The 15,406-nt window shown below is 43.3% G+C and overlaps 1 protein-coding gene across 1 annotated transcript in view; it reads left to right on the top strand.

Annotated features, from left to right (window-relative positions):
* The window catches only part of THBS4 (thrombospondin 4), a gene marked incomplete at its 5' end in the record, with an annotated part of 40,534 nt that overhangs the window by 957 nt on the left and 24,171 nt on the right, over positions 1–15,406 (top strand). The window contains 5 exons of the mRNA XM_082336463.1: positions 3,332–3,535; positions 8,674–8,921; positions 10,030–10,135; positions 14,690–14,772; positions 15,339–15,390. Of these exons, the coding sequence (XP_082192589.1) occupies positions 3,332–3,535; positions 8,674–8,921; positions 10,030–10,135; positions 14,690–14,772; positions 15,339–15,390 (693 nt within the window). The remainder of the gene's footprint in view (positions 1–3,331; positions 3,536–8,673; positions 8,922–10,029; positions 10,136–14,689; positions 14,773–15,338; positions 15,391–15,406) is intronic.

Here is a 15,406-nt window from a genome sequence, read left to right as displayed (position 1 = left end):
GAGAAGGAGGGTATTGCCATATTTTAAAAAATAGAGGCAGATTTCCCCCCTGTGAGGGGCAGTGACCAGTGAAAGACCCCACTCTCAACATGTGAAACTTTCACCTTCTTACAGTCAGTCAGAAATCGTTGCAGTGGGGTTAGGGTTTCACTCCAGGTGTGCAATCATTAATTATCTTGAAAAATGCTGAACAGCAGTGGAGCAGTGTTTACATTTATGGTTTTTATGGTTAGCTGTGGCTGGAGAAGAACCTTGGGGGGTCTCAAAAAGCAGGTGTGACATGGCAGCAGAATTAAGGGAAAGAAAGGGTCTTTTATTTTGAGCTCCATCCTCTCCTGTGCCGCTAATTTCATGCCTCCATGCCTCCTCCTCTTAGGGCTTCCTGTCATGTCTTTTACCTCCCATCTGAAGAGCTAGCCTTGATGTTTTCGGTCAGATCTGCAAAGAGTGGTTTGCCACTGTCTCAAGGTGTAGCTGATCCCTTGTTAGCATTTTCGTAGGAGGTTGAGCAGCTGCCTTCTAAAAACCACAGAAAGCAGGCGGGGCAGAGAATTCCTGGTCCGTCTCTCGAGTGGGCTCAGTTTAGCCCGGTGGGTATGCATGCTCGGGCTCGGAGGCATGCCCGAGTCCTCCCAGGTTGAAACCAGCTGCTTGTGCCTTTCAGCTTCGGCAGTCCTTCTCCATCCATTTGTTTTCGAGTCTGCCTTTCCAGGGAGAGGAACAAAAAGATGAGATTCTTACCAAAATGAAATCTGAAATCCTTGTGGATCTTTTTTTCTTGTTCCTTCCAAACAAGCAATTGTCTCTGTAAGGTCTAAGAGCTATCTCTCTTGGCCAACTCTACTAAGGATGTAAAATGAGCTTTCATAACCCCATTGCTCTTCTGCCAGCCACTTTTACTAGCCTGTCTGTAATTTACACTAAGGATGGATCCTATGCTGAAGGATGGATCTGGTCACCTACTTCATTTACATGCTGGTCAGTGAAGACATTCCAAGAGAGGGTTTGATAACATGGTGCTGAAGGATCCAGTTGAGGCAATGTGCTTTATAGAACGCAACTACCAAACCAATTTGAGCATTCATTTAAATATGCAAATTTCAAAAATTTCAATAAATGTTTTCTGTAAGATCAGACAGATGTTTCCCAGTGTTTAGTCATTACTTCTATAGTATTTCTCCTGTATTTTTAAGTGTCTGACTCTAGCAGAGATTAATTACTCTCACAGGAATTTTTATAAAATCAGCCAATAGACCTGGAAGAACTGGACAAAATGTATAGCTATATTTTGTGCTGTCAAAGACTTAAGTATTGTATTGCGGTGCTCCGTCTGAGAAGACACAGCTGTGTTTTATGAGTGATTACTACGTGCAAAACGTCATTGTACAGAGTAGTGAGTTGTATTTCAATCTCTTGCTTGGGCAATTGCTTTGCTTTCTGTGCGCTAAACGTGATGAAATACCCAGCCTTTTGCCTCTGCTGTCTGGGTCACTGGTTTCAGTGGGAGCAGTGGTTGTCCTGGGATGCTGTAAATCTGAACTGAATGAAAGAGAAGTCCTTCGGCCAGGTCCATCTCAGATATTTGTTTCTTAGTTGTTTGACAACAGTATTACAGGTGCATGCAAATCAAGGGCCTGATTGTCTTTGTGTAGCATCCGGAAAACTCTTAGTAGAGTCATGGGATCCTTGGACCCAATGCAAGTGTAGACTAAGCGATGATCTGTATTTCAATGGTTTCATGAGACTAAGGGAAAAATCTGTTCATTTTTCATTTTTGGAAATGACATTAGTGTCTAGATGAATGGATGCTCCAGAATGAGCAATGGAAGCAGCACGAACCCAGGCTCTAATATAAAGGAAGAGGGTTTCCCACACGGCTGTGGGTAGGTCCTGTGATTGTCCTCTGGGTGCTCTTCAGTCTCCTCCTGCTTGTAGCATATGGAAACACTGGGTCGGTAGGAGGGCCCCATCACCTTAGTCAACGACGACAGCTTTGGGGTTGTGCTGGGTAGAAGAGACTCATCTGCAAAGGTCCACCATTTTTTGCCCTGGGAAACTAAACTTGGTGGTACAACCGTGGACTTGAGTCAAGGTAAGGCACAGTGTGCTGCCATGTGCCTTTGCTGTCTGCCTGATGTTAGGGCTCTTCTCCGGTGGCAACTCTATAGCATTGTGCTGGTGTGGGAGAAGAATATGGCCCAGCTATGATAGCGTTATGCCCTTATATTTAAATAACGCTTGTGCATATTCATTTGTCAGACTTTATTGGAAGGGTATAACATATATATTTCTTTGATAGCAGTGGGTTGAAATAGGAGATTATCAAGAAACCTAGTGGAAGGGTTTATTGAGTTTGGAGACATCATGGATTTAGGAACATTGTGGAAAACCCCAGTTTGTTGCTTCAGTGCCATAAAGGGGGTAGCTGACATATGTACGAGTATCATGTTAGACTCTTTGCTGAGGCATTGTGCAAAAATAAAAAGAAAAAATTTGAAACAGCTTTCACTATGCCTTCAGGGTCTTTTTTTTTTTGCCAGGCCTGTCTTTCTTTGTTATCTGTGCCAGAAAAGAAAGATGGGTCTTATTTATATAATATATCTTCTGAGAAGTCAGTGAAGTGAGAAGGAAGTTATGAACATCACATTGCTTACCTGGCTTTTTAGCATTTTAATTGGTGCCCTGCAAATGCCATCAAATTGGTTCTTAGGATAAGTATGCTGGAAATCTGTCTGAAAATTTTGATGCTAGATCCTCAGTCTAATTGAAATGTGAACACAAGCATCTGAATTTGTGAAAGCAGAAATAGGTTAAAAAGCTTTCTGTTGAGGTGCATCCTCAGAAGAGAAGAATTTTAGAGATCTACCTGAAAATATTTGAGTACCTCAATTTGAAGATGAGATATTTCTATGTTAGTAACTTATCAGTAATTCATTCTTTAAAAAAAGTTGCTAAAACATGATCAGTTGCAACAAAATCAATGTGATATTTTGATAGAATCATAGAAAAATTTTTGTTGGAAGGGACCTTTAAAGATCATCTAGTCCAATGCCCCTGCCATGGGCAGGGACATCTTTCACTAGATCAGGTTGCTCTAAGATGTCCCTGCCAGTGCCAGGGGGGTTAGACTAGATGATCTTTAAAGATGATCTTCACATTGTTAATTTTTATCTTCATGTTGTTTATTTTAGGTAGGACAACTTGGGTTCATTTTAAAGTATCCATATGGAAATAGCAAAGAGAATACAATCTCCAATGGGTGGCTTCAGACTACAGTCATCTTTGATTATTATTATATTTAAATTGCTGTTGAAACTTGCTTGTTTTTCAGTTTTTGATCTTCTTCCCTATTCCAACAAAAGAGTGGCAACAAACTTCTTGCAACAAGCACTTGGCGATCCTGCGGTGAATGAAGTGTACTTGCTCTCAACATTCAAACTGCAGCCGAAGAGCACAGCCACCATATTTGGCCTGTATTCATCAGCTGACAACAGCAAGTATTTTGAATTTACAGTAATGGGACGGGTGAATAAAGGTGAGTTATTTCGAGTATGTAGGGGAAAACTAGTGTTGGATCCATAGTTATTGGTGTGTCACAGGTGGATGTTGAAAACTCTGTGATTCACCTTTATGCTTGAGCCATTCCTGTTGCATGCTGTCACCACTTAGGCCCCCCTCTCAGAAGATAAAAGTGTTGGTTACATCCCCTTTCACTCCCCTTCTCTTCCCTTCCTCTTGCTGGATGCTGCACTCTCCTGGCCAGGGGAAGCTGACCTGACAATCAGCTGCTACCTCCGCTCTGCCATGGTGCTTGCTCTGAGTGATGCTGAGAAAGGAGGAAAAAAATGGAGTATGGAGAAAGGAGTCAATTTGGTTTTCTTTTTCTTTTTTTTCTTTTTTTCTTTTTCCCCTTGGGACAATCCCTGGTTCTTATTACGCAGGAATGTGAGGGACACACGCACATGCTGCTTCATGCATATGAAAGGCAGGTTCTTGTTCTGCTGACCCTGGAGGTTAGATGTGACTATGCAAGACACATTCCTAGCACTTACAGGATCTTTTGGGTGAATTAAAGTGTTTGTTCTCCATTTATTGAAATTAGTTAACCAGGAGTCAGAGCAGGAACATCAGCATACTTTTAGAAATGGAGAGCTTTCATCGCTTTCTAGACCAGATCTAGGATATATTGCAATTTTAAGGTTCAGCGTAAAATTGTTGAATGAGGTAAATTATTGTTGCTCCATTGACTTCACCACTGCTATGATAATTATCTGTTGCAAATGTTATAATTAGGCAGCTGAGTCCAATATACTGAGAAACTTTACTGAGAAATTTCAGTTTATACATAGGAAAATTATTCTATATGCTGAAGAAAAGCGCACCTTTTGCTTGGGACATGTAGGGGAATGAGTTAGATAAAACATTGTTAGTTTTATTAGGTCTGCCAAAATCCTTCTGAGGTCAGGGAATAAGACCTTTTGTGCTATGTGTGTGTTGGGAGTGTGGGTAAGCCTTATCAGTAAGTGTCATACAATTTCTAACATTGACTTACCTAATTGCTAAATAAATAACAGATCACACATACTCCTTCTCTCCCTCTCACACACACACATTTATGTGTATAAATGTTACACATGTGTATAGGAATGCATATGTATACACACAAATATGTCTATATGCATACAGTTTTGAACATATCAAACTCTTCTCTTGATTTTCAAGAATACCTCCATGCCTGATGGTTATTGATATGCTTTAACTAGCAGACTTTAAGAGGCTTTCCGGTGGAAGACTAAGTGGCTTCTTTTGGTTTTGTCCTCAGTATGTTCGTGATGTATTTGAGAAGTGTCTGTGACAGGATGGTGGCATATAGATAGGCAGCATGAAGAACCTTGTCCTGTCAGTGACCAGTGTTGAGTAGATGGGGGACATCTGTAACCTGCCTGTTGTAAAGGACTGATCAAACAGAGGGAGGCTTTTCGCAGCAAGGCTGTTCCATGGAGATCTCTTGCCTCCTTATTACTTTAGTGCACCTTGTTCAATGCATATGGCAGCGTGCAAGTCGTAGGCAGTGTTTTCATGTGTGGTTTCTCTGGAAGTGTCAAGTGTCCCATATGGCTACTTCATATGGTAGGTTAAACTGCATCCAGGAGATCATCATGTGAGCTGAAAGCATGGAGTGTGGGGGCTGTTTGTGATCCTCTCAAGACTGTAGATCATCACTTAAGTGGTGAGACAATGTTAGCAAAATGCAGGGTCTAAATATCTACCATTTTGGAAGGGTGCATGTGTGCATAGTGCTTCCTCTGTATGGTATTTCCACTTATGCACCCAAATCTGATCTAAGTGGCCCAAAGCATGCCTTAGTGATCCTTTGAACGGCCACGTTTGAGAGGTGTGTTCCAAATGGTTTGCTCATGTTGTGGTCTTGTTGTGGTATACCTGATAGTAAAATGTCCATAACGCCAAAATGTTTTTAAAGCACAGATCTGAACTACTGGACAACTGCTCAACTTGTTTTGGTTAGACCAATGTACTTTTCAGAGGCAAATAGCACCTAGGGGTTTCTTACCCTTTTTAAACAATTCCCTTATGGAACAAACAGCAATAAGTGCATAAAAGTGACATAATTTAACAATTCTGTGAAGCAGTTCCTATTTACTGGTGGGATCAGTAGTTTTATGGAAAATCTGTTTCTTAAACAGTACACGTGAGCCACTTACTCTCCTGAATGTCAGTGGAGAATATCCTAGCAGGAAACCTGCAAGGGCTTGGATGAGTTAAATCTTACAGAGGTGGAGACTGTGGTCCAGCAAAATCTCCCTTCAAAAGCCTACTCATTTACCAGATGGATATTTGGCTTTGGCTGAGGAAGGAATCCTTGATCCTCCTTCCAAGCCAGACTTCTCCTTGTCCTGAAACTGTTCTGGCAGGGTCTGTTCTGGGCCCTGCCACCATCTCCTCTTTCTTTCTCTAGCTTACTGCTGCGTTTGGTCACTCTGAATGCAGGGCCCAGATCCAAAAATCTTGCTTTCATATGACCAGGCGTGCATAATATTCACGTAAGTAAAATGCCTGCAACATACTCCGTCTTGCCAGATCTTTGAGTTTGCCAAGAAATACTACCTTTAGCAAGTTACTGGTGACCTCGTGCACCTTTGCGGAAACCTCAGCTCTGGCAGTGTTTTGACACAGACAGCAGTGAAAACATTCCTGATATTGATCACAGCTGCTGAGACTTCAGCACTAGTGTAGTCTTTAAAGATGGAGACATACCCTGCCCCATTCATGCTGGTATAAATCTGGGTTCTTTTAATCATTAGACTGAGCAATTAGAAAAATAGTAGGGAACATGTGCCCGGTAACTCAGAAGGTCACCAACAAACAGAGGTATCACAGCATCAAAGAGGGTACATTAGTAGTGGAGAGATGGGAAGATAATTTATTAACTGAATAGAAATCGCGTCCCTCAGGGGTCTGTACTGCGGCCAGTGCTGTTCAATAGCTTCATCAGTGACATAGCGGGATTGAGTGCACCCTCAGCAAGTTTGCAGATGACACCAAGCTGAGCAGTGCAGCTGACACGCCTGAGGGATGGGATGCCATCCAGAGGGACCTGGACAGGCTCCAGACATGGGCCTGTGTGAACCTCAGGAGGTTCAACAAGGACAAGCGCAAGGTCCTGCACCTGGGTCAGGGCAATCCCTGGTATCAGTACAGGCTGGGGGATAAACGGATTGAGAGCAGCCCTGAGGAGAAGGACTTGGGGGTACTGATAGATGAAAACCTGGGCATGAGCCAGCAATGTGCTCTCGCAGCCCAGAAAGCCAACCGCCTCCTGGGCTGCATCAAAAGCAGCGTGGCCAGCAGGTCGAGGGAAGTGATTCTGCCCCTCCACTCTGCTCTGGTGAGGCCCCACCTGGAGTGCTGCGTCCTGCTCTGGGGTCCTCTGCACAGGAAGGACATGGACCTGTTGGAGCGGGTCCAGAGGAGGGCCACAAAAATGATCAGAGGGCTGGAGCACCTCTGCTCTGAGGAAAGGCTGAGAGAGCTGGGGCTGTTCAGCCTGGAGAAGAGAAGGCTGCGGGGAGACCTTATTGCGGCCTTTCAGTACTGAAAGGGGGCCTACAAGAAAGCTGGGGACAGACTTTTTAGCAAGGCGTGCTGCAACAGGACAAGGAGTAATGGTTTTAAACTAAAGGAGGGTAGATTTAGACTAAACACAAGGAAAAAAATTTTTACAATGAGGGTGGTGAAACACTGGAACGGGTTGCCCAGAGAGGTGGTAGATGCCCCATCCTTGAAAACATTCAAGGCCAGGCTGGATGGGGCTCTGAGCAACCTGATGTAGTTGTAGATGTCCCTGCTTATTGCAGGGGTGTTGGACTAGGTGACCTTTAAAGGTCCCTTCCATCCCAAAGCATTCTATGAGTCTATGAAATGGGATGAGTTCAGTAGGTGTTATTAGCTCTGAAACTAATAGAAGTTTTTCCCTCCACTGTATCCACAATTTTTAGTTGACCTCATGTTAATGTAGGTGTTTCTTGAAGGTCAGAGTATTTGTGAGCTCTCACTTGATGCAACAGTAGCAACCTTCTGTGAACTTCAAACAGATGTTCACAAGAGCCAGCACTTAACTATTTAGGTGCCTGGCATCTGCGCAGCTTGACTCCTCAATGCCTGTAACTTATCATGAGGAAACAAGGGACCTGCAGGCTGGTGATCAGTGGGATCTTTGAAACCAGGTCTGTGTAATATTGTAGAGTAGTTATACGCTGCCTAGATGCACTCGGCTCATTGCTTCGGCAGATATGCATTTGGAGAGCCAGGGAGAGATTTTGTGGAGAGAGCTAGCTAGCTGGTCTAAGAGATTTAGCTTGCAGATCCTAGCTTACCCATCCAATTTCCTTAGGAAAGAGACATTTTTTCAATATTACGCAGCGTGTAAGAGTTTTTATTTGTCTGCTGTTGTGTTTTTTGATGGTGCATTTTACTTCATAAAATGAGAATTTGTTGTGTAAATTATCAAGCAGGTCATTCACTAATGCCTTAAAAACAAGTTGAGAGGGGGCTCAGTCATCTTTAGGGGTGAAATATGTAGTTTCTGTGTTATATTTTGTTTTTACTTACTATTTGTTCCAGAGAAATGCAGGTTATTGGCTTGGAATCATGATTCCTTTGGTTTCTTTAATGATGCATTTGGATACACCGTCAGATGTCTTCACTGAATGCAATATGCATCACTGAAACTGATTTTTCTAGTTGTACATTTCTCCTACAGAGTATTTCTAAGTCTATCAGATATGTACTTGCCAAAGTTCTGACTGCAGGCTGTCTGCTACACCCTTTACCTTTACCACTTGTGTTGTAGCAGATTACGGTATGTAAGGTGACATGGGTTAAGCCAGTGAGAGAGGCCTGGACAAAGCAGTGGAAAACACTGTGCAGGCAGCAATGCGTTACAAATGGGGAGTCACGCAGGGGTCCTGGTAATCCTGCTCTGGGAGTCAATGTGCCATTTATTATTAGCATTTATATCGGCATATGGGATGCCTTTACAAAAGCTGACATGTGGAAAAATACCAGAGCAATTGCAGATTTCCACAGGATCTTCCTTGATCAGCCTTGGGTTATCTGCTACCTATGATAGTCCTTCTGTGTATTTTGTACTAGTGGTGCTGCGCTATCTGAAGAGCGACGGGAGGCTGAATTCGGTGATCTTTAGCAACATCCAGCTGGCTGATGGGAAACCTCACGCTGTCATCTTGTGGCTAAGTGGCCTGCAGCAGGGATTGAGCACAGTAGAGTTGTATCTGGACTGCCTGCAAGTAGGTGCTGCTCAGGACCTGCCAAAAGCATTTTCAGCGCTGTCTCAGAGGTCGGCGGCAGTAGAGTTGCGCACTTTCCTGGAGAAGCCACAGGTGAGCATGAAAACTAGGAGTAGGCTGAGAACTTACAGAGATCACCAGGGATCCTCTGGGTCACTGAATCCAGACCTCAGCCCTCCCAGCAGCCAAGCTCTGTACAATGGTGCTTCAGTAATACTCCAGTATTAACTTGTGAAATAAATGTAAATATAAGTTCCCTATGGAACAGCTGAAATCTTAGCTTCATTGAACCCAGTAATAGTTATGCTCTTCATTTTAAACACAATTTTTAGCTCATTAAAAAAAAATTGCTGCCTCCCTCACTTCAGTCTAGGTGTTTCTTGGGGACTGGACTTTTTGCGAGGACTTAGCTGATGCAGTAAGGGCAGCTCTTCGTCAGCTTCTTACAGCTGTTCAGTATGAGCAACCCTTCGCTGTGTATGTGGCTTTTCTCTCCATGATAAGCCACATGGACTAAAAAGACACAAGAAGGGGGAGACTTGTGTGGTGCAAGAGTCCAACCCCCATCTGTTTGACTACAATAGTTTTTCTTCCTCTGTCTGCCAGCCAGGGGTTGGCGTAGCTTCCTGTCGTCTCCATATCCGCAGTCCGAGGTAAACAGTATCTTCCACAAGCATCTTCCATCATCATTGATGCAAAATATGCATTAGAAGGTGCAAATGCATTCTGCCCCCAAGGTTGCCCCCTTGCTTTGTTTCATTGCAGGCTTGAAAATGAGCCTGTTTTTAAGGAGAATCACTAAGGTGCCCACATGCCTGACATGAATGTAAACCTGTTGGGGGGGGGGGGCGGCAGGCAGAAAGGCTGCTTTGGATTCAGTTCAACAAGAAAAAAAAATCATTCTTATATGCCGCAGATATAAAAATATGTGAACTTCCTGGTATGTGAGATAGTTTGAATTGGAATAGTCAAAAAAAGGTTCAGAATAAAACCACAGCTATGTGAAAATCTGCAAGGCAAAGATTAGAGATTTCATTACAGTTCAGATGGTGATGGGTGCTCCTGAAGGGGATGATGTAGAAGCCCTGCATGCTTAGGAAATGGACCACCTCTCTAAAAAATCTATTTACTTTGTCTGATATTACATATTTTTTCCATTGTGGTATCAGAATTGTGAGCTCTGTTTTTCTTGTGAGTCCAGGATACGCTAGATGAGCTGAAGCTGGTAACTGGAGGAACACTTGCCCAAGTGGGGAACCTGCAGGATTGTTTTCTTCAACAAATTGAACCTGTTCCTCAGTACACTGGTAAGGCCTGCAGCCAGGAGTTAAAATTGTTCCTTAGGATACCAGTACAAAGGAGCTAATGTGATGAATATTAAAAATGTGGAGAAGCTCTATAGACAAATAATAACAATTGTTTGACTGAATTACAGCCGTAATTTCCTGTAAACGTTTTAGATGTAGCTCAGCTTGGAGAGAAAACAGTAACTGCTGCTGATGATAAAGCAATGAGTTGTCCCAGTGAACGAGGAGTCTATAATGATTAAAGGAAGCTTTTTAGCCTAATTTGGAAGACAAACTTTTGTGATCATGATCTGTTTGTGTCAGCTTAATAATATTTTAAGTATTCAAATTGCAGACAGGAAGTAGTCCTGAATGTGATACGCTGCTACAGGCTTTATGAAAATAGGGGGATGGGTAGAGTAGCAAGACCGATCAATGTACTTATCTACATGGCCAGTATTCATCTTTTGTTGATCACTGGAGTGTACCGGAGAGGCGAGGAACAAGGCGTGAAGGACACAGGAGACTGCAGGATGTGTTGGTGCTACGGCTGCAGAGCCTGCAGGTCCGCGTGGGAAAAGCTATTGCAAGTTAGCCGCTAGTCCTGCCACGAGTTAGCTGAAGACTGGAAGTCTGCTCCAAAACCAATTCCTTTTCTGCCTGTGCTGAGCATTGTGGAGACTGAGCTGGGAACAGGGAGGAAAGGAAGGAGCTGAGGCTACTGGGATTCCTGCAGGTCTCCAGGGGCTGGGTGCAATCCCCTGTGATGGGTGAGGCTGCTCTCTAGCCTCTCAACACAGCAAACCTGGGCTAGACTGCCCCATCTGTACCCCTTCCTAGTCCCTGTCGATCTCTCCCTGGCTGCCTCTGCCTGGCTGAGTCTCTCAAATTCCGTTGCGTATAACCTTCGAGTGGAATTAGTATCATATTAATAATAATAATAAAACAACTCACATGAATATATTCAAAGCCTACATTAGTCAAATCCACCAAAGGAAAAGGTGCAAATGTTCCAACAGCAATATTAACTCAGCTGCCTTGCACTTTGTATATGCTTCACAATGCCCTTTTACGGGAGCAATATATCAAATAACCACAATTTTGCCTTCGTCCAGAAAGAGCTGGAATGCAAATGCTTAGCTGTATTGGTGTGTGAGACCTATATATCTTGGTAAAGGCATGTGTTTTCACATTAATTGGAAAATCCTTGGGAGAGCTTTGGAACTGAGTAACTCTACATGGCCTTAACTGTGTGCCTGGTCATTGCTCACTACTGTGGCAGCAGCATTCCCTCCGTGCTCAGTCTGTGAGGCTGAGACACTTCAGCAGTGTAGATGAGAACGTGATGATCAGACAAAGGTTGAACATGTGTGTTTGGATCTTTTCGTGTGGGTAGGAAAACACCGTGCAAGATTCACTGAGTTTGGTAGATGAGATTAGTATGCATATAATCATCACGACAAAATCATTCATGTCAGAAGGGATCTTTGGAGATCATCTAGTTCATGTAGGGTACCTGAACTTGTCGTAGTGTAAAAAAAAAATAGCTATGTTGCATCAAACCCAAGGTTCTTTTAACCTAGCTACTGTTAGAGACAGTATGCCAGTATAGACCCAAGGGCAAGAGTATAAGAGAGTGGAGTTATAGTGTGGTTTTCCCTGAATGCTTTCCTGTTTTCCAGGAGTTCAGGGTATATAGAGCTCTCGACTCAGAGGTGGAGTCTTTGTGTTTTGTACTCAATATATGTTTCCTTTCATGAATCTGTCCAGTCAGTTTTGAATGCATGATCAAGACTATCTCCTGGCAAGAAATTCATCACATGTCTGAGGAAATACGTCCTTCTGTTTACTTTGAACCTGCCTCTTTGTAATTCCACATGCAGCTTGTATATGTAACTTCTTTGGCGGAGGATTATAGGCTGACAGGAAACTGTTCTCTTGTGAGCCCTCATCCATAGTTTAAATCATGGCTGGATCTCTGGCCAAGTAGCCATGGTCTCTTTGAATGACACTTCAGGACTCTGACTTTGCTGGATGGGGGCAAGTGGGGTGCTTGAGCCAGTATTGCTCCCAAAGGAGCTAGAAGAAGTATCTGTGAGGCATTTCACAGTGGCCTGCAATTACACAAGCTAGTATTTGTGGGTTTGCCCTGGCTGGGCCAATTAGCTGTGCAACAAAGGTGGTCACCTGCTCTAAATCCAAGGCCCTGTACTGGAACGTGTTGCCCAGAGAAGCTGTGAATGCCTCATCATTGGAAGTCTTCAAAGTCAGGTTGGATGGGGCTTTGAGCAACCTGACCTAGTAAAACATGTCCATGCCATGGCAAGGGGATTGGACTAGATGATCTTCAGAGGTCTCTTCCAACCCAAACCATGCTATTATCCTATACTGCAAGGTCCTGGGAAGAGAAAGACAGGGTAGCTCCCTGACATGACCTCAGGCTTACAGAGAATAAGCATGTCAAGGGACTTCAGTTCCTTGTTGGACAGTGATGCTTCAGTTCTGTCTCTGAATTTAATTATTGCTGTGAAAGCCATTCTGTTATGCAGGTTGTTACTGACTCAGAGTGTAGAGCTAGGGACTAGCTGAACTGGGGAGTTGCCTCAGTAGATGGGGTATGGATGAGGGAGACTATGTGGTAGGACCACATAGCTGTATAGCTTCAGGCTGTACCTTTTGCTTACCCTTCTCACTCCTCGGAGAAGCCACCCCACAATATACTGTGGACCAACAGCTCCCTGAAAGTCCCTCCTGAGTTCTTACCACTGATCACCAGTCATTCTGCTGCAGGTGTGGCCTGCTGTAGGACTTGGCTTTAAATGGAAGAGAAAAAAAAACCAGCTATGAGAAGTCATCTGTTTCTGCTCTGCTGTCTAAATTTGCAAACAGGACATATAGTTCATGGCAGTATAACCTGTTTAGTCCACCTTAAAGTATAACAGTCTGCAAAACTTAACTGTACAGAATAGATCTGGTTTTGATTTAGACGCTAGCCAGCAAACAGCATCTGAAATCTTGAGAATTTTTTGCAGATCTCAATCAATAATGCCCAAACCATTCTTTGTTGAAAAAAACCAAGCAAAACAAGAACAGACCCCAGCATCTGTCCCAACAGCCTGCGTGCCAAGTTCCACTATGGGATTCTGAAATACCCCTGATATTAAGTCCTTATGCCTTCCTCCCAAATAAAAATAACACAAGATTGGGACAAGAACAGAGGCAGGTTCTGGAACAGGTGGTTCCTGAGTCTTTAAACTTCTTCAGTGTTTTGATGAGAAAATCTGAAATGAAGAAAACGTAGTATGTGAGGAGTTGGACGATTCCCACCAGAATTTTTGGAAACAGTTAGACATGCTTTGAAGTACAAAACAATGAGGTAAACATTAAGAAAAGCATTTTTCATATAAGCTTTCAATACTCACAAAAGTAACACATGAATAAACCTCCCTGAAGCCATTGGGCATAATATCAAAATATCCTGCCTGCTTAGAACGTAGAAGAGCATATATTTGTGAATTTTTTTTTGATGTACGGACTTAGAGAAGTAAGCAAATAGCTGCTTGAGAGCACTACAAACTCAGAACTGAGCTACAAACACAAACTATTATGAGCTACTGCGCTAAACATGCTCTCTGCTTCTCCCCTGTCACCGCGTGAAAACTAATGTTTCGTTTAACTGATGAGAGAGTCTCATGTGAAGATCTTTGGTTGGTTCTGGTCCTTCCCTATGGCTCATTACAGATGTAACTGTTGGTCTTGTCTTAGAGGTCTTTAATTTGTTACTTGGTATTGAGAACTGGCTTTGGTGTGAGTTCATAGTGTGTTGAGTAGATGTTTTGTGAGTCTGTACAAACTCTGCACCCCACAGAAGCAAACGGAGCCATGAAACTTGTGTACAGTGTGATCAGCTGCCTTTTGGAAGAAAAGCCAAATGACTGTCGCAGGTTATTAAAGGCGCTGTTTTCGTCAGAGCAGGCACTCTTGATGCGTGGTCGGAGCTGCACGGTAACCTTGCTCGGAAAGCTGGGTAACTTCACTTTGAAAAGCATGCAGGAATCGGTTGTGGTGACATGGAATACACTTATGGAGGGTGACTTCCCATTGTGTGTACAGATGCTTCGTGCCCTGACCTTGCCCTCCTGTCCCAAATGGGTTATCACAAAAACCCAGTCTTGAAATCATAAGATTTCACTTACAGTTGCTGGTTTCAGGCCTGGGAGGGAACCAGTAGCACTGGCAGCATTAATTGCCAGTGTTGTTAGGTCTTATTAGAGAGCCTTGACACTGAAATAATGGTAGAAAAATCTCTCTGTGGAGAGGTTTCTGCTTTGCCTGTTTCTGTGGTATACAGTGGAGTTCAGTCCAGAAAAGCCTTGAGTTCATGCAAATCACTTTATAAAAATTGGAGCTAGATACTGTATTTGCTTTAAGGATTCCTACAGAGCTTAAGTAACAGTAATGTTTGCCCTCCTTGGCTCTTCATGGTGTTTCCATCTTATATCTCAGAAATTATCATGGCAAATGAAGGAGAGCTATGTGCATTGTGCACTCTTTTTCATTGCTGTTTCCCTGCAGGTGATTTTAATAGGCAGCTGATGGGTCAGATGATGCAGATGAACCAAATACTGGGAGATGTGAAAGATCTTCTCAGACAACAGGTACCGTATAAAGGCTTCAGTGTGAAATATCCCAAGCTTGCCACTTTTGACAGAGTCAGGGCAGAATTCACATAAGCTATAAACTCCTGTGTAGAGTTCGTTGCCTCAGAGGCATGACACAGTGGAGGAGGAATAACCTGCTACCCTGTGCTCACTATGGAGGATCGCTGAATGTGGGAGTGTAGGGGAATTGCTTATTCAGATCCAGAAAATCTAGTGTCTTAAGTGGAGAGGAACTAGAGCAGCCATCCTAGCCCACTGTTAGACAGAGGTAGGTCTGTTGCACAGAACTGAAATTGCGTTTGTTCCACTTGCTGGTGGGTGTCAGAACTGGAATTGCTGGTGGCACATGCCTTTAGTTAAGCATATCATTCTGTACTGAAGTACAACCATTCTCACTGTCCTTAATTTTATGGAGTACAAAGAGCATCTCATGTCAAGATAGAGTACCTATGTTGCATGGTTTGAGTGGCATCTTGGGGAAAAATCATAATGGTTCTTCTGGCAGCCAGGTGCAAACTGGGGCTGCCTGTATCCAAATAATGTTTGTTTTCTATATCCTCAAGGTCAAAGAAACAACTTTTCTGAGAAATACCATAGCTGAGTGCCAAGCATGTGGTAAGTATTCCTGTTA

This window comes from Platalea leucorodia, assembly GCF_965183815.1.
Source record: "Platalea leucorodia genome assembly, chromosome: Z".
Taxonomy (NCBI): domain Eukaryota; kingdom Metazoa; phylum Chordata; class Aves; order Pelecaniformes; family Threskiornithidae; genus Platalea; species Platalea leucorodia.
This window is presented reverse-complemented; position numbering and strand designations above follow the sequence as displayed.